At 31.2% G+C, this 19,705-nt stretch overlaps 2 protein-coding genes across 2 annotated transcripts in view; both read left to right on the top strand.

The window, feature by feature from the left end:
• The window catches only part of LOC111677697, a 14,224-nt gene extending 7,856 nt beyond the window's left edge, over positions 1-6,368 (top strand). Inside the window, exons 3-8 of the mRNA XM_023438863.2 lie at positions 244-376; positions 442-922; positions 996-1,382; positions 1,441-1,923; positions 2,836-3,092; positions 3,168-6,368. Of these exons, the coding sequence (XP_023294631.2) occupies positions 244-376; positions 442-922; positions 996-1,382; positions 1,441-1,923; positions 2,836-3,092; positions 3,168-6,368 (4,942 nt within the window). The remainder of the gene's footprint in view (positions 1-243; positions 377-441; positions 923-995; positions 1,383-1,440; positions 1,924-2,835; positions 3,093-3,167) is intronic.
• Positions 6,369-11,235: 4,867 nt separating this feature from the next.
• LOC111689741 (uricase) lies at positions 11,236-13,579 on the top strand. The gene is made up of 3 exons (XM_023452201.2): positions 11,236-11,611; positions 12,596-12,922; positions 12,989-13,579. Exons 1-3 carry the CDS (start codon positions 11,401-11,403, stop codon positions 13,471-13,473), a joined length of 1,023 nt encoding a protein of 340 aa, XP_023307969.2. The 5' UTR covers positions 11,236-11,400; the 3' UTR covers positions 13,474-13,579.
• The last annotated feature ends 6,126 nt before the right edge of the window (positions 13,580-19,705 follow it).

Raw genomic sequence — 19,705 nt, forward strand, 5'->3', positions numbered from 1 at the left:
TAGATAGATAGATAGATAGATAGATAGATAGATAGATAGATAAATAGATAGATAGATAGATAGATAGATAGATAGATAGATAGATAGATAGATAGATAGATACATAGTTAGTTAGTTGGTTAGTTAGTTAGTTAGTTAGTTTATAGGTCAATTAATAAATTAAATAATTACTTAATTATTTAAATAATTAAATTCTACATATTTCTAAGTATATATTAATTTTCGATTTCATTGTCTTTTCAGAACATTTGAATGGTTTAATACTTACTTTGATCCCATCGAAGAAATAACAGTTCCTGCTATACACGTTGTCAATGTTGTTGGAGCCTCAACAAAGTACTTAGTCACAGGACGGGCCATCAAACACCAAAGCAGGGTAGAAAACTAGAAAAGAATTAATATAACTTACAATAAATTTAAAATCCTTTACCTCCTTTCTAGACCATATTAACAGTTTATGAAATAACTCCCTCTACACTGCGCCTGCAAGTCAAACAAACTCTAACAGTACAATCTCGAATAGTCCACATTTTCACATACCGCCATCGTAACATGATCGTAGCTTGTTCGAGTAAACAAGAGAAATGCAGTTCTTTTCGTCAAATGCCCGATGGTCATTTTAGTGTTTATCGACATCGTACTCCCAAAGAATTTGCGTTTGATCTGTTGTCTTCATCATCGAGATTTGTGGGTGCTACGCGTCAAAATCAAGTAATGATATTTACCAATCATCGTTTAGATTGTTATGGCAGTTTTGTTTCGGATCAACTGGAAGTTACTAACCTGTTGGGTCACCAAAATGCGGAGAAGGAGGATTATGTGTTGCTTATTTATAAGAGACCTTTTAAAATGTTAATGCGTATAGTAGAGATGGAGATTAATGTCAGGGATTTAGCAACAGGCAATCAATCTGAGCCGGAAGGTATCAAAATCTTATTATAGAGCATATTCTGTTTTAATTTATACTGCTTTTCATACAATTTTATATATTACAGAAACTTTAGCTTCAACTCGCCACCAACACCTGTTTGAATCTACAATTGGTGAACTACGCAGTATACTTTTACAACGTAAAGTGGATATGGATGTTTTACGTAAAGTTTCGCATATTATAAGACCAAAACTGAAAGATCTTGAAGTGACAGAACGTATAATATTACATGCTGGCAATGTGGGTATTATCAAAGTAGTTGGTGAATATTTAAGAAGTCCTCAGCAGGTGTTGCAAAAAGTTGCAAGCCTAAGGCAAACTTATCTGCCACAGCGCTCGAAACGTTCAGATAATCAGGGACCATTTAATATAACTTTAGAAATTTCAAATCGTGTTAAGGTTCATAGAATGAAAGTTAAAAATTTGATATATTCCGGAAATGTTATAGAAGGTATTTCACAAAAAAAAAAAATAATTTAATACAGTTTAACTGAATTCTTTCTTAACAGGTTTCTCTTTAAATCGTACCAACTCTCAGCAACAATTCCTTAATATTAAACCCAAGGTAAAAACTCACAATTTAAATACCTCCGAACTGTTGCTGCCTCATAATGCGCGCGATACACGTCAACATTCTATACCCGATTTATTTTTCGATTTAACTCCTATTATACGTGTTAAACATTTAAAAGTGGACTTCATTAATGGCGTTTCTTGGAATACATTTTATAATTCTTTATTTTTGAAGAATCGTGATAAATTGATTCAAGGACGTTTGGTGTTGCAGTCTCAAGTAAATATTGACCATTTAAAAGTGACAGTTTTAAATGGTTTAACTGTTTCGAATCTCTTTAATTTGAAACATCCTCAAGTTATTCATGCCGATTTGATGATATCACGTTTCTTCGTTCACGATTTGAAGGCGAAAACAGTGAACGGATTGGTTTTCGAAGATGATATTGTGTTCAGTGGCAATGACACGTTTATTGAGAGTAAGTCGTAAGAATAATTTAATTTTTTATAGCTTTAAAAAACTTTATAAGTATACCAGACTATAGACTTGACTAATAGACTAGACTACAGACCAGACTTATAGTCTAGACTAGACTATAGACACGACTATAGACTAAACTATAGACTAGACTACAGACTAGACTATAGATTAGACTATAGACTAGACTATAGACTAGACTATAGACTAGACTATAGACTAGACTATAGACTAGACTATAGACTAGACTATAGACTAGACTATAGACTAGACTATAGACTAGACTATAGACTAGACTATAGACTAGACTATAGACTAGACTATAGACTAGACTATAGACTAGACTATAGACTAGACTAGACTATAGACTAGACTACAGACTAGACTATTGACTAAACTATGGACTAGACTACAGATTAGACTATAGACTAGGCTATATACTAAACTATGGACTAGACTACAGACTAGACTTTAGACTAGGCTATAGGCTAGATTATAGACTAGATTGTGGACTAGACTATAGGCTAGACTATTGACTAGACCATAGAATAGACTATAGACCAGACAATAGACTAAACTATAAACTAGATTATAGACTGGACTATATATTAGACTATAGACTAGACTATAGACTATACTATAAACTAGACTGTAGACTGGACTATAGACTAGACTATAGCCTAGACTATATAAAGTCCACATCCTACGACTTTTTATCAAAGGTTACAGCAAATTTCCTGAAAATGTACCTCGGTATTTTTCGATACCAAAAAGTATTTAAAATGTCTATTGCTATATTATTCTTGTCCTTAGTAAAAAAGAAGTAAATTTGGTAGTTTTAAATGCATAATTTGAGATTAATTCTTTCTATAACTAAAGTAAAATTTCAAACTGATTTCCCTTCCATTTAAAGCACCTGTGATAATGCATCATTTGAGTATTTCTGGAGATCTTATATTGCCAGATAATACAAAGGTTGAGCGACTTGCGATCAATCCCGATGAAATAGAATTCAAACAATTTTACAACAATAAAGTCATAATCAATGGAAGTTTGATAGTAAATAATCTAAGAAGAGAGAGCAACAATGAAACTAAAATCTTATTAGGCGAAGAGATATACGATGAGCAAGAAATTAAACAAAAATATCTCTTAAAAGAAGAAAACCAGGTAAGTATAATATAAAAACATAAGTATTTTATAAAACTTTAACAAATCAATATAATAAATGTGTAAATTACAAAGAATTTCAGTTTCCCCATAATATTTGATGAGGCCAAGGTAACGGCCCCATATTTGGAAAGTAACTATTTGAATGATCACAAAACCGAGCAACATATGTTGGTGGATAAGGTGCAAAATGAAAAACCTTTATTGGTAGTTTTCATGAATGCCCATGTCGAGAGGGATGTTATATGTCGTGATTATAAATCTAAAATATCGGAAATTAAAGAAAATATCATACGTCATGGAGATAAGGTTAATATAACGGGTATAAAACAATTTGAGGCACCTATAACGGTTATTGAATTGCAAGCTTTGTCCATAAATAAGAAACCTGTAAAAGATTTTGTATTCAAAAACCTCTTAAATGATAGCGAAACTTTAGAATTTAAAGATCAAAAATCTTTTCTTAAGATTAAGGTGAAAAATTCTTCTTATGTGAAGCAAGAATTACAGGCTTCCTATTTGAATAATTTGCCGTTGGAAGATTTACTTAATTATGATTATTATATGGATCGTTTGTATGTGCCTCATATGGTAGAGACGTCCAATATAGTTTTTCATAAAATTAATGGTATACCATTTGATACCTTCTTCACTAAACTTAATGTTAAGGAAGAACGTTTGGTATTACATAAAGATCTTATAGTCGAAGGTAATGTACAATTTGCAGAAGCTTTGGAATTGGAATATATTAATAACGTATATTGGAATGATTATGTGGAAAATTTGGTGCGCATTAATGAGAATGCCGAAATAGAAGGGGAAGTATGTTTCCACGATGATTTAACTATAACCAAAGAATTTGAGACTTTAGATATTAACGGTTCAGATTTGGAAATAATTTTAAAAAATGTTCTTATGAAATCCAAACCTCAATTGATAACCGGATTTTATCATTTCGATAATATGAATGTTTCTAATATGGATGTTATGCGTATAAATAATGTCGATGTTTTGGATTTTATAGATTTAAGAAAAAATCTTACCGAAATCGAGGGTGATATTATAGTTGAACAATTGAATATTGGTGGAAATTTACAGGGTTATTTGGAGGATTACGAAAAATTATTATATATAACAGATAAAGTTAAAGAGTTGTCTTTTAAATCTTGGAAAAATTTATATATTATAAATAATGCCAGTTGGCCCTTAACTATTGGCGATAATAGCCAACAGGAACTATTGAAATATTTGTTTAAAATGGCTGTTAAATCTAAACAAGATCAGACCATAACGGGCAATGTTAAGATGTCTAAACCTTTAATAAGAAAAATGCAAACCCGTTTAAAATTTCCTCCCCATATAGATATTGATTTTATCCAGCAAGATGCTTTGCTTAAGAACTCCTCTTTAAAGCAGTTTATAAAAGGAGAAAAGGTGTTCCTTAATTCTCTATATCTGGAAAAGTTAGAAGCTAAAGATTATGTAAATGTTAAATTATTTAATAATATTGATATTTTACGTTTCAATCACTCACTATATCGTTTAAATAGTCAACTGCCTTTATTGGGTCCCCTGAAATTCTTACAACCTCTGAGCATAGGCCATTTACAGGTTAACGGTTTAATTAATGGTTTAAATTCTTCCTTAATATATCAGTTAAAGCCTAATACATCGGTGCCTAGTTTAAAACTTCAGGAATTGTTTATAGATGCTAATTTGCATATAAAAAATATCAATGATATGAGTTTGGAGTATTTGCTGGATAATCGTTTAACCCTTAAGGGGCCGAGTCTAGAACATTTTGGTGTTTTAAGTTTTGAACATTTAATTATCGAAAAAGAAGCCTTATTGCAAACAATCAATGGCATATCAATCGATAATTTAGTATTTAAACACAGTGCTTATTTACAAACCATAACGGGCCATAAAACCCTAGAAAAATCTTTAGAACTGGCGGGTCCGGCTCATATAATGCGCATTAACGATAAAGATGTAATGGATTTGTATCGTAACACCCTAATGAAAGAACAAAACTATCAATTTGAAAATTTATTAATCGATCAAGCAACATTTGCTAAAGGTTTACAAGTGGTTAGAAATCTCAACTCAAATTTCCAACAAAGATCATTTTCCGATAGAGAAGATATACCGGGAAAAAATAAAGAAGAATTTCTTAGATTCTTAAAGGAATTTAAGGGAAATATAACATCATCATCAGCAAAAGATATTATATATTTGGATTATGATTTAAATACTTCTATAAAATGGCAAGATAATCCCAGATTTATAGCAAATAAATCGGTACTTTATGAATTATCACGTCTATCCTGTTGTGAAAAAGAATATTTGGAAATTTCTTTGCCACAGAAAAATCAAATTTATTTAAAAAATATAACCAGCAATCGTTTAACGTTAAGCTCTAAGAAAATTTCGATTAAAGTTGAAAACTATTGTAAATTCCAACATCGTAAAGTAAAATCAAAAGTTAGCATAAGTGGTCATAAACTATTGAAAGTCTTTGGCATGAAACGTCATATAGAAAACATTTATATTTTCGATAACGATTACGATAACACTTCAGAACATTTTGTTTTATTGCATGCCTTAGATTGGCCCTCTTTGAAACGCAATGAAGTGAGAATATTTAAAATTTCCATACAAAATAATACAATTAACGATTGGCAAGGTTTGACACAAAATATCGGAGAACAAATAAAATTTTATAAATTTTTCAATTTAAATATACTCATCACTAATGGCCTAATTGAACATCACCCGGCTTTAACAATATATCATTATAACTTTACTAGTCAGCTGTTTAAATTACAACAAATTATCGATGGTGATTATGATATTATGGAAATGATTGAATTACCCAATACAGCCTCTACGAAACAGCTGATCTTAAGCTGTTCTAAATGTCAACGTATATTTATATATGAATTTAATATGCGGCTCGTTAAATATGAAATCTTTCAAATTATTTCTTTAAAATCATATATCGATAAATTGGTTATATTTTCTTTGCGTCAAGATTACTATATGTTGGTTTTATCGCAAAAAGATTCAAATGTTTATAATATTTATAAATATTCTTATATTCAGGGTTGGCGTCATTTAACCTTTGGCTATTTTCCAAATTTACAAATGTCTATACCTTTAACCGATTTTTGGCATAAAGATAATAGTTTAATTTTATCGAATGGTTCCGATGGTATACCCTTAATTATACTTTGTAATTTAGAAGATTGTTATTTAGTTAAAGCTATTGTTTAACCGCGTTTTTTAATAAGGTCTTAAATATTAAATATTAATTTTATGTAAATATTAAATATGTAAAATTGTAAATAAAGTTTTGTATATAAAAATGTTTGAAAATCCGATTTATATTCTTCAGCGGACTTTTGATATATAATATGTAAAATTCCTCAATGCACCTGGTCGCGTATAGGATCAAAATTTTGTAACTTAAACGGACCCAGAATATATAGTATAAGTTGTTATAAAGCAAAACATAGCTCAACACCCATCTGAACGTCACTCGCTTCTTTAACCCTTTAACGCACAAAATTAAACCGCTGGACTTTTTATGAACTTAACTTCACCACATACTTTATTTTGACGTATAACGATCATTTTTAATGAAAAAATACATGAAAGAGTTAAATATTAAATTACATTTTTTAACAATATACGACAATATACGAAGTTTCCAGATGTTTTTCTTGATTTACTTTAATTAGAAAAATAAAACTAAATGGCGGATAAGCGTTCTATTTCTAAGACCACTAACATAATAATAAGTTCGTGACTTATTTCACGCCCTCAAAGACTTGACAGATAATTAACGCTTCTAAAATTGTTATCAAGTTTTAGTTTTTAATGAAAATAAAGTAAGTACACAAAAAAAGTTACTCGTAAGATGGCAGAAGAAAGTTGTTTTCGTTATTTCTTAAATTTAGCTAAATTGAAAAACCTTAATGGGGGTTCTATCTGCAAAATTTGCATTTTGGGAACTCAAAAACTAAATTTTAGAAACAAAAAACAAGTAAGAAGTTATAGTCGGGCGAGGCCGACCATATAATACCCTAGATCTGTATACGAATAAAATGTGATTAAGTTTTCATAATAAAGCATTTAAGTTGAATTGTACCTTGCCTCAGATATACTAAAGTCATTTACTGTTTAATAAAGCTGTGGATATTTAAGTAAAATTTTGATGGAGGTTTTTTAGAGGGGCTAGGGTCAAATGAGGCCCTATCATTATAAAGTTCATCAGGGCCATCAAGACTAGTATAGAACTTGGTTTTGCAGCATATAAAACATAATTATGAACTAAAAGGCCATATTTGGCGGGTTCAGTTCTATGGGGCCTAGGTGAAATAATGGACCGATGTTAACGATTTTCAATAGGCTTCGTCTATAGTACCATAAAAGATCATGTACCAAATTTCATTGAATTATCTCCAAAATTGCGACCTGTAGTTTGATTACAATGTTTACAAGCCCTATTTGGGGGTACAGTTGTATGGGGGCTAGGTGAAATAATGGTCCGATCTTAACCATTTTCAATAGGGTTCGTCCCTGGTACAAAGATCATGTACCAAATTTCATTCGATTATCTTCAAAATTGCGGCATGTGGTTTACATAGACGGACATAGCTAAATCGACTCAGAAAATGATTCTTAGCCGATTGGTATACTTTAAGGTGGGTATAGGACTAATAATATTGTGCGTTACAAACATAATACAAACATAATACAAACAGCACAAACCCAATATACCCTCCCCATTAAAGTGGTGTAGGGTATAAAGACAATATTTGGACTAGTTTTTTCTGGACTTTTGTAATATAGATAATCAGTTGTTTAATCTCCAATTTTGTATTTAAGATAATTGACCTATTTTCAAATATCATTAGCACATAACGGAAACAGAAATTGTCAGGAACTTACAGATATTGATCCCATATATGAGATTGTGTTACAGTAAAACATTTGAGAAACCACCAGCGAGAATCCGTTAAAGGGTCTGGAAATCAATAGTGAAAAACATAATCTTCTTAATCGCAAATCCAGGCAGAAGCCTATTCCAGCGTGGAATGGATATGTATGACGGATTGGATTTAATAAGTTAGGAGGAGTGTTCTTCCAGTGGTAAGCTTTGTTATAAACGAAAGGGAGCGTTAACCTCAAAAACCTTTCCAACGGGAATTAACACCATTGACTAGAGAATAAGGGAAAAGTGGATAGAACCATTAAAATCTTTTTGGAGACCCTAATTAAAACAGGATGAGTAACCCGCATGCTATTAATAAGTCAAAGGTTAGTATGTCTTTTTTCAGACAAGATTACGAGCACAATTATATTAAATTTGACAAACGGATTTATACTAATGTAGAGCATATCAACGGGGAAACTCTGGTAATATTTTAAAAGGCTTTCTTCGAAATATGGTCCAAATATCAAGGACCAATGTTTTTCGCTTTATAACGGGAATATTAATAAGAAAATCTGTTGCAATTTTTCTGTCATTATCAGACTTTTACTCCGGAACTTGTTCAAAATATTGTAGACCGATGTTTTTCAATATATAACAAGAACATTAACAAGAAATACGTCCAGACAAATGAGTTTCTAAACATTGGATGATAATTCCCTTCATATATCGTTATATAACGATTTTCCAGGAAAATTGTACTTCAACATAACAATGCTACTACAATGTCATACTATTTATGAAAATTTCTTATTGTGAATGAAAAAAGTTTGAGAAAATATTGTGTTTTTTAAACAATAACTTGGTTTTGCGAAACGAGTTAGTTAAATAAGACACAGGCTGTAATATATATGTAGATTTTTGGATATAATCTCGTCCACTACCTCCGCCTATTTAAAATTAAACCAAAACAAGTGTAAATGTATAGTCGGGCGTAGCCGATCGTATGATACCCTACACCAGTCAGATTTTTTACAATAGGACTCAAAGGGGTTTAAAGTGATCAATCTTCAGACTACAAATGATGTATTCTTTTTCTGGTGAATTTTTTTCGTGTACCCACTCTAAATAATGTACATTTAAATAAATGCATTCAAATTTTATCTCGTAGGTAAGTATATACATATTTACGAAAATCTAAACAAAATTTAAAAATAATAATATTTACCAAATCTGTTGTTGACATTTCTTAACAAAATTTCGTATAAAACATTAACTTAATCTCAAGTAAATAGTTTTAAATCTAAAATGTTTATTACAGTGCCAACTGACATTAATTACACATACGGGTGGGAGTAAACATAAAGATAGAATATAATATTTTGGACGAAAATATTATTTAAATTTAGAATATGAGAAAACAAAAACATTATGATTACATGTCATTTTACATACAGATGTAATCTATGTACATAAGTACATATAAACAATTGTAATAGCAAAAGTCAACAGTTAATTGTTAAATATATAAATTTATGGAAAATTACCATTTTATGTTTCTACTTACAAATTGTCTGAAAAAATGTTAAATTTTTGGAAAAATAAGTGAAAAATTTTGTAAAAAAATTAAATTTTCAAATATATTTAATTTTTAATAACAAATTAAGTACAAGGTGTATTAATATCTAATATCTAAAAAAGTTAAAATTATGATATTTTAATGTCCTCAAGTAAACCCCTCATCGGTTTGTAAATAAAGACTGTTTATCTACGTATCACCCAATTTTGTTGAAAATGAAATTTATAACCTTAAAATAATGAAATTAAGTTTATAAAAAATTTCACTTTATTGCCATACAATTTAAGAAAAATACGCTTATCTGAATAGTTTTAAGTTCATTGTAATAAAAGTTTAATGTTTAAACCCTATATGTACAATATTTTTTTAATAAATGTCATTTAAGGATGACAATGCTTAAATGAGTTAGTTAGTTCCAAAAGAGGACGTATATACATCAAATCCGAGGAACTACACCTAGGCCTCTATTTGTTGTTCACTCCTTAACCTCCGCTCTACCAGACTAGAAACATTACCGGAGGCAACTAGATTTTATATATGAATGTATTTATAGAGATCAAGTAAAGTCGGTCTAGTATAGCATAGTCTAGTCTATAGTATAATCTATAGTCTAGTCTACAGTCTAGTCTATAGTCTAGTCTACAGTCTAGTCTATAGTCTAGTCTACAGTCTAGTCTATAGTCTAGTCTACAGTCTAGTCTATAGTATAATCTATAGTCTAGTCTACAGTCTAGTCTATAGTCTAGTCCACAGTCTAGTCTATAGTCTAGTCTATAGTCTAGTCTACAGTCTAGTCTATAGTCTAGTCTATAGTCTAGTCTATAGTCTAGTCTATAGTCTAGTCTATAGTCTAGTCTATAGTCTAGTCTATAGTCTAGTCTATAGTCTAGTCTATAGTCTAGTCTATAGTCTAGTCTATAGTCTAGTCTATAGTCTAGTCTATAGTCTAGTCTATAGTCTAGTCTATAGTCTAGTCTATAGTCTAGTCTAGTCTAGCGTATAGTCTAGTCTATAGTCTAGTCTATAGTCTAGTCTTTAGTCTTGTCAATAGTCTAGTGGTTTATACTTAGTACTGTTTAGAACTACAAGAAGTCAGCGTAAAAATTAAAAAAAATACCTCTAAAAATATAAGGAACACGATCCAGGTTAAGGTTTAAGCAACTGCCGGTAAAAATGCATATACGGAAATACAGATTCCATTTAATAAACTTGCAGTAGATAAAATTCTAAATATAAATTTTGAACAAAGAATACAAAGTGAATAATATTTTAATTTGCATTGGTTGGAAACAATCTAAAATTTGTTTAAAAATATCAAGACAGACATCTATTTGATCTATATATAGTAATAATTACACACGACTAGAAATGTATGTTTGTGGCTGTAAAGTACGTTTATATGAATGTTATTAATCAGAAGTCGTATCATAATTGCTTTCATCTTATTTTTCATTAGAACTACTAACATACAGACTTACATATTTAAATGATAAAAAGATAAGGTGATTATCTCAAATATATAGAACAAAAAAATATAAACTGATAACATAAGATAACCATGACATTTAAAGTGAATTTTAAGAAACTAATCTTAATGCCAGGAACCTATAAAGTCTATTACAATTAATTTCAACAAATCAGTCATAATCGAGTGACTACTTTAACAAGCTGTGTGTACCAAAGACAAAACAAATTTCACCGATTCCTAATAATTCGGTTTTGGGTGAATTCATCAAGGAGAGTGTTTGTACAGGGTGTTTAAAAAGTAGTTGTGATAAATTGAAAACAAAATGTTTGCCAGACCATTGCAACGTCCAAGCGGCAAAGGAGCCCCACAACAAGATCGCGAAGCACCTCATCAATATACGATATCCGATCATGGCTATGGTAAAGACGCTGTCAAAGTGTTACATGTTAAGAGGGATGGACCAGTGCATTCGATAAAGGAATTTGAAGTGGGTACACATTTGAAATTGTACAGCAAAAAGGATTATTTCCATGGTGAGTTTGATTTAAAGGAAAATAGTTGAATAAGTTTAGAACTTTTTAGTATTAGTTACTATTTGGATTTTTCGTCTGATATCATGTAGTTTTAAAGGTTTTAAAGGATGTTAAAAGTAATTGAAAATTCTGAAACAATGTAATTTTGTACATCAAATTTTTAAATATTTTTGAGTGTGGAATGGGCTTGTTTAATCACTACTCGATTTTAGTCTATTGATTAGACTCTGGACTTTGATCTCTGGGATAATCTGTTAACTATTCTGTAGACTAGTATCTTGATAATTCTATGGGCTAATATTTTGAATAATCTATCGGTTTATGTGTGGACTAGTCTTTTGAGTTGTCTATGGACTAGCTTCTTGACAAGTGTATGGATTAGTCTGTTAAAAAGTCTATTGGCTAGTATGTGGAATAACTTATTGACAAGTATGTGGACTAGCATTTTGACTAGTCTAGGAACAAGACTTTTGACTAGTCTGTGGACTGGCCTTTTGACTAGTCTACGGACTAGCCTCTTAACTAGTTTATGGACTAGTCTTAAAAGTCAATTGACTAGTTTACTGAATTAGTCAGATTAGTTTAATCAATAGTCAATGGACTAATTTAATGACTTAAGCTATTGGCTAACAAGTCTCTTGAATCTATACACTAGTCTATAAATGAGTGTACTGAGGACAGTTTGAGGATTAGTCTATGGACTGGTTTATGGGGTAGTCTATTGACTAATCAGGCTTTATATTTTGGTTGGTCTATTGAATATTCTATTGACTGATCTTTGGAATAGGGTGTCTATTAACTAGTCGAAGTACTTTATATATCGTGGGATTACTATAGTATTTTTAGGTTTTTATAGATATTCTATGAAATCTGGACAAAATACGGCACGATCAAATGCAAACAAGAATATATCCTTAAACAAGGATATATCCTTAAACCACAAATTTAATAATTTTTCATTCTTTCCATATATTATTTTTAAAGGTGATAATTCCGATATTGTTGCTACCGATTCGCAAAAGAATACAGTCTACCTTTTGGCCAAGAAGTTTGGTATTGAAAATCCCGAAAAGTTTGGTTTAACCTTAGCCTCACATTTCCTCAACAAATACGCACACGTTGAAGAAGTTCACATTCATGTAGAAGAATATCCCTGGCAAAGAATCTGTCAAGATCAAGTTGGTGGTACAACTGGAGCCTGTGGTGAAGCCCCGAACTTTTCTACATTCAACAATAGACAAAAACACAATCATGCCTTTATCTTTACACCCACAGAAGTGCGTTACTGTGATGTAGTCTTAAGAAGAACCGGTAAGTGTAAATGAAAAAGTATCATCAAAAAATAAATATAAATCAAATTTCTCTTTTTATCAATAGAACCTAAACAAACCGTTATTAGCGGCATTAGAGGTTTACGCGTCTTAAAGACCACACAGTCTTCATTCGTTAACTTTGTCAACGATGAATTCCGTTCGTTGCCCGATCAATATGATCGTATTTTTAGTACCATTGTTGATTGCTCATGGGAGTATTCACGCACCAATAATGTGAAATTCTGTCAGGATTGGAATACCGTTAAGAATATAATCATAAAGAAATTTGCTGGTGATCCAAATGTTGGCACTTCCTCACCTTCCGTCCAGAATACTTTATATCTAACAGAAAAGGAAGTACTCGACGCTTTGCCCGAAATCTCAGTTATTTCGATGACTATGCCCAACAAGCATTATTTCAATTTCGATACAAAACCTTTCCAGAGTGTAGTGCCTGGTGAGAATAATGAAGTCTTTATACCAGTCGATAAACCACATGGCACTATTTATGCTCAATTGGCACGTAAAGATTTGGTCAGTCATTTGTAAAGAACAATGGTTTTGGTTTTTCTTTTAATTTTTTAGTGATTTTTTCTTTTTTTTTGTAAAAATTCCATTAAGTTCTTAAACAAACATACATATATTTTAAATATACATATTCTTTAATAAAAAGTTTAATAACAAATATTTTGTTAATTTACATTTACGTCTATTATTTACTTTCATTGTATTTTTTTCTCTACCACTTAACACTTTTTTGGCATTTGGTTTAATGAACTTTTTTGGGTGTGAGTGGTTTTATTTTAAAATATTTTTTATTTTTAAAATGAATATGGATTTCCCATTAAAAGTTTATTCTTATTTGCAGTTGAAAAAAATAGTGTCATGGAATGTAATAAATAAATGTAATTAAATGTATTTATATGTAGGACATTTTTTTCGGCAACGAAATGTCCAACGAGCAGCGCGAAATTATGTCGGTATTATAGTAAATGAACGATATCGGTTTTTAGTGGTAAAATTTAGCATAATATTTTAACTATATTATGAGACCAATAGACTTGGATACTCTACTGTCACCGATAAGTACCTTCGCCCTCTCATTTACGCGGTCGAGTAGCTCCAAAATAGACTTCGAAGCTCCGGCCCATACATTTTCCATTTTCGGTAGGATATAAGTTGTGTAAATAGTAAGAAGATCAGATGGAGTGAAGTATGTCCTACTCCGTTTCAAAAAACCGAGACACTTGAATGCTTCTTTCGACACTTGAAAAATGTGTTTAGTCCAGCGGACATCGCCCATTTCATGCCCAGAACATCAAGAGTTTCTGATTCCTTAATATTTACACCAACCACAGATGGAACAACAATATCTGTCATGCGTGTATGTGTTAAAAAAAACTATATTGAGTCCTACGGGCGTTAAAATCGACTCTGTTAACACGACCCCATTCAGAGATTTTTATTAAGTCGTGATTATGTGATTCATTCATATTGCTCCTCATTGCCCCAATCTTTAGATTGGGCTTAACCTATGATTGAATAAATAACAATGGAAGATACTGCTGTCATTCACAAAAGAGTAGATAGAGTTGGAAGTCAACTTTCATTTATAAATATAAGAAATAGGGTAGGGAAAAGAACAGAGCCTTGCGGTATCCCTGAATTAAACTTGAACATGTTTGATGAGATCCCATCTATAACAACTCGTATAGTGCAATCTCTGCGAAAGCTCGAAATAAATCGAGAGAAGGTTTTATTGACATCAAAGGCAATTAGTTTTGATACAAGTGCACCATGCCACACTCCATCAAACGCATTTGAAATATCTAGAGCCACCACTTTACTTTCGCCAAAATGGTAAATTGAATGACACCATTTCTCCGAAAGGAAGGCTAGTAAGTCTTCCGTAGAAGGACCTCTACGAAAGCGGTCGTTAAGTAAATTGTTGGTCTCTAAGTACTTAACAAGATGAAAATTTACCATACTTTCCACAACTTAAGGAAGTGTTGAACAAATTGCTATTGGACGGTAATTTTCATGATTATAAGCCTCTTCCTTTTCAGGAATTGGCGTTACATTAGAAATCTTCCAGCATGCAGGAAATTTGCGGCATAGTACAGAGTGCTGAAAAGATTAGCTAATGGACGAGCCAGCGTCGAAGAGCACTGCTTCAAGACCAATGCCGGTATGCCATCTGGTTCAGAAGACTTGTTAATGTTGAGATCTGTTAGAACCTTTTTAACGGAACGCGCTCGAAAGAAAATATATGGCCTAGTTACTGATACCCTTTAAGCTCGGGCAGTCGTTGATCGCTATACGGCAAGCATGAATTGTTTGCGAATAACTCATCTAAAAGGTTAGTTTTAGTTTGGTCGTCCTTGGAAAGCGTCGGAATTGAAGAACTAGAATTATCCTTTACACTTTTAACGAACGACCAAAAGGTTCTGCTGCCTCTAGGAGCAGCAACAACCTTAGCGCGAAAGGGCTGCTCGTGTAGAGCTTTTTAACGTCTTATTGGATTTTTGCACTTCTGCTTAAACCAAGACTTTTGCCTAGGACTAATCGACGAATTTTTTGATGGAATGAATGTTTTCATTCCCAGCTTAATTATATTTAAACTTAGTTTTATAAAACTAAGTTTTGCCGATATTTGTTCAAATAGTAGAACATTTAACTTAATTACAAGCCTAAAGGACCTATTCGAGGTGTGCGATTGTATGGAGTCTAGGCGAAATAATGAATCGATTTTAACCATTTTCAATAGGCTTCGTCCTAACATGAACAGCCAGCTAGACGGACAGAAATAGCTTAATCGACTAACTAACTAACTTACTAACTAACTAATTAACTAACTAACTAACTAACTAACTAACTAACTAACTAACTAACTAACTAACTAACTAACTAACTAACTAACTAACTATCTAACTAACTAACTAACTAACTAACTAACTAACTAACTAACTAACTAACTAACTAACTAACTAACTAACTAACTAACTAACTAACTAACTAACTAACTAACTAACTAACTCACTAACTAACTAACTAACTAACTAACTAACTAACTAACTAACTAACTAACTAACTAACCAACTAATTAATTAACTAACTAACTAAACAACTAACTAACTACCTAACTAATTAACTAACTTACTAACTAACTTACTAACTAACTAACCAACTAACTAGCTAGCTAACTAGCTAACTAGCTAACTAACTAACTAACTAACTAACTAACTAACTAACTAACTAACTAACTAACTAACTAACTAACTAACTAACTAACTTACTAACTAACTTACTAACGAACTAACTAACTACCTACCTACCTACCTACCTAATTAACTAACTAACTAACTAACTACCCAACTAATTAACTAACTAATCAACTAACTATCTAACAAACTAACTAACTTATTTACTTACTTACTTACTTACTTACTTACTTTCTAACTAACTAACTTATCTTTTGAACTTTTTATTCAAACCTACGGTTTTGGCACATTCTAATAACGATGATTATCGAAAATTCATCCATCAGCTAACCCAAATAAAACTGAGCCTCTGAAAAGACGTTTTGTGGACATAAGAATGATATACTCTCGACAAAAAACCACATTGTTGTCACCACCCCTCCAACCCCCTCCCGCCCATTACAAACTCACTTTCATGAATGTCCTTAATTCACGTTTAAACGATATCGCTATGAAATTTTGTATTAGAGAAATCTATTTACCAAATTTTGATTAGCGATCGGACGGTATTTGCTGCTTACCACAGCAGCAAATTCCAATATTCATAAGTCTTACTTCTGAATTTTTTTTGCAAAACGACTGTCAAGCACCAAATGTTGCACTTTACAGTTTGTTAAAACCTATACTTTTACATATCTATATAATTAATAGGCAAAGCGATTTTTTGTGACCCCTTTTACTTTTACAGTATACATACGATTTTGGCCAAAGATATATCATTTTAAAGGTATTTGTTCACAGATGTGCAGAATATATATACTAATAACATCGGTTCAGGATTTTGGGAGCTATAAGCATTTAAAGCTGTTACTAACACATAGAAACAAAAGTCACACGTACGTATGCTTGAACTAAATAACAAACAAAGCAAAACATAAAAAGTAAACAACGCATTTAAGGAATCCAGTGAAATTGGAAATTTGGGAAGCGGAGCTCCCTTTATGTACTCTAGTGTAAATAAATATAAAACAAATTGAACGGTAATTTTATTATATCCATTTACCTACTCACCGATTTAAATACATTACACAGGCGTTTATTTACATGTGTAAGCATATTAATAAAACTTTCACACTTTTATGTATAAAATTTGTTGCTTTTATTATATAATGATAATAAAAACTAATGCATTTTTAGATTTATATATGTAATATACTAAAATTAACATTAAAGAATTTTTTTATATAACGTACACGTTCAATATCCAAGTATATAATGCTTTTCTTATTGCCAGCACAAGTCTAATAAGAATTTTAGAAAGTTTTGTTTGCTGGGTATGAGTGTTAACAGAAATGCATACAATTGCCATGAAGGTTAACACCAAGTGGCAGACAATGATGTCTGTGCTTCAACTACAGAGCATAGACTGTATGGTCTCACTGAATGGTCTTATTCCCAGAGTATTTGTTTGTACATGAAAGTGAGATGTTTTGAAAAAATGTTCATGCTTTTAAAAAGACAATCATGATATTGCTCATGCCTGTTGCTGATGCTTTTTTTTTCTTTCGACGGTTCATCATCAATGTTTACTTTACTCTGTATGTAGACTATGAAAATGTAAAGAAAGAAACACACACACACACATACAATGAATGTGTATCTTGTGTACATACATACATAAGAAGTAAGTCATAAAGAAAACAAATATAAAATGTATGTAAACGTTATTTTTTTTTAAATTATATAATATTTATTTAACAAATAAAGACAAAACGTGCAAGTGCATCCCACAAATTTGTAAATAAAATTGTAAATTGAAACAAATATTAAAGTAAATAAAAGTGAAATTTGTCTTTATGTCGGTTATTAAGAGTTAATTTCGTGTAAATAAATAAAAAGTGAACCAAACCTGTTTTCTGTGTAAATAAATAACAAAAGAGTTTGTAAAATGATTTTAAACAAATAAATAAATAAGTTGAAGTTTGTGTTTTTGCTTCATATTCACCGGAAGTGGTTGCAGTAAAGATAAGGTTTGGTTAAGTTGAATAATTATTAGTTTGCGTTTCAAACTTTCAGAACAAATACCGAGTTCTGGTTAAGACTTGTTATTCTTTGGCAAAAAATTAACACAACTCATTAAAAAGGACTTTTTTATCCTTTAATCCAGCTGGTGAAATATTGAGGCTAGAAATAATATTTTGTAAAATTATATATTAAAACAAGTATGAATGTATAGTCGAGCATGGCCGACCATATGATACCCTACACCAGTCAGTATGTTAAAAGTGGGGATTATTTAAAAAAGTAAAGCATTTGATTTGTTTTTTAAGAGGGTTCAAAGGGGAGTAGGGGAAAATATGGACCTATCCTTATAAATGTTGATATAGGAATTCACGTGTTTATAAGTGAATTTTGATTTCAAGTCATTTTCTTGAGGGAGTTTGTATGGGGGATAGGGTTAAATGAGGCCCGATCATTACAAAAATCGGTAATGTCATTAAAAATTCTATAGAACTAAGTTTTGCAGACTTTTGTTAATATAATAGAACATTTAATTTAATTATGAGCCCAAAGGCTCTATTCGAGGGGTACGGCTGTATGGGAGCTATGCGTAAAAACGGACCGATTCTATCCATTTTCAATAGGCTTCGTCCTTGGGCCAAAAAGGAGTGTGTGCCACTAGACGGACGGACATATCTTAATCGACTCAGAAAACGATTCTAAACCTACTTTAAGGTAGGTATATTACGAATATTTTTGTATGTTACAAACATCAGAACAAACCCGATATACCACAAAAGTGGTGGAGTATATAATGAACTAAACTTTTATATTCAATGGGAATTGGATCTCTATGCGAATGTATATTTAAGTTAATATCTAATGTCTAATTTGAATTTCTAATGGGTGAAATAAGGAGTCGGCTTAAAAATTTTAAAAATGTAATGGACTCACCAAAAATGATGAAATTAAAAGCGGAGAAATTCATATATATATATAAAAAAGCAAGTATTAATTTTATGTATAAATGCACAGTGTGACAGAATTTATATCTGTATAGACCTGGTTCACACTGGGAAACTTTTTTTGTTGAGAAACTTTTGATGTTGTGTGTGAGAGAAAGGGATGTTTGATATTTCCTTCTCAGATCAGAGGGCGAAGTCAACTTAAATTTCTGGCGGCAGCTGAGCTAAAATAACTCGGCGGCAGTTTACAGTCGGCTCAGAGCCGATCGTTTTTAAGGAAATTTAAGCTGTTTAATTTATATTCAAAAATATTGAAATATCAAAATTTAAAGACTGAGGATCAAGTCTCTTTGTTTAAAATATTGATAATAATATTCCTTAAAAATATTCAGTTACACTGGCTTGAATCTTAATAGGGAAATTGGATGGTATAGACAATAGACAAATAAGGAAATAAAAAATATTTAAATTAGCCTTAATTAAAAAATTTTTTTTGCAAAAGATAATTACACACAGAAAAAAATCATTGTAAAAACGGCTAAAACAAGGTTGAATCAACATTTTTCAACTATGATTTTGCTTCATATGTGTTTCATGTTAATTCAACATGATTTT

This window comes from Lucilia cuprina, chromosome 2 (assembly GCF_022045245.1).
Source record: "Lucilia cuprina isolate Lc7/37 chromosome 2, ASM2204524v1, whole genome shotgun sequence".
In the NCBI taxonomy this organism is placed as follows: Eukaryota; Metazoa; Arthropoda; class Insecta; order Diptera; family Calliphoridae; genus Lucilia; species Lucilia cuprina.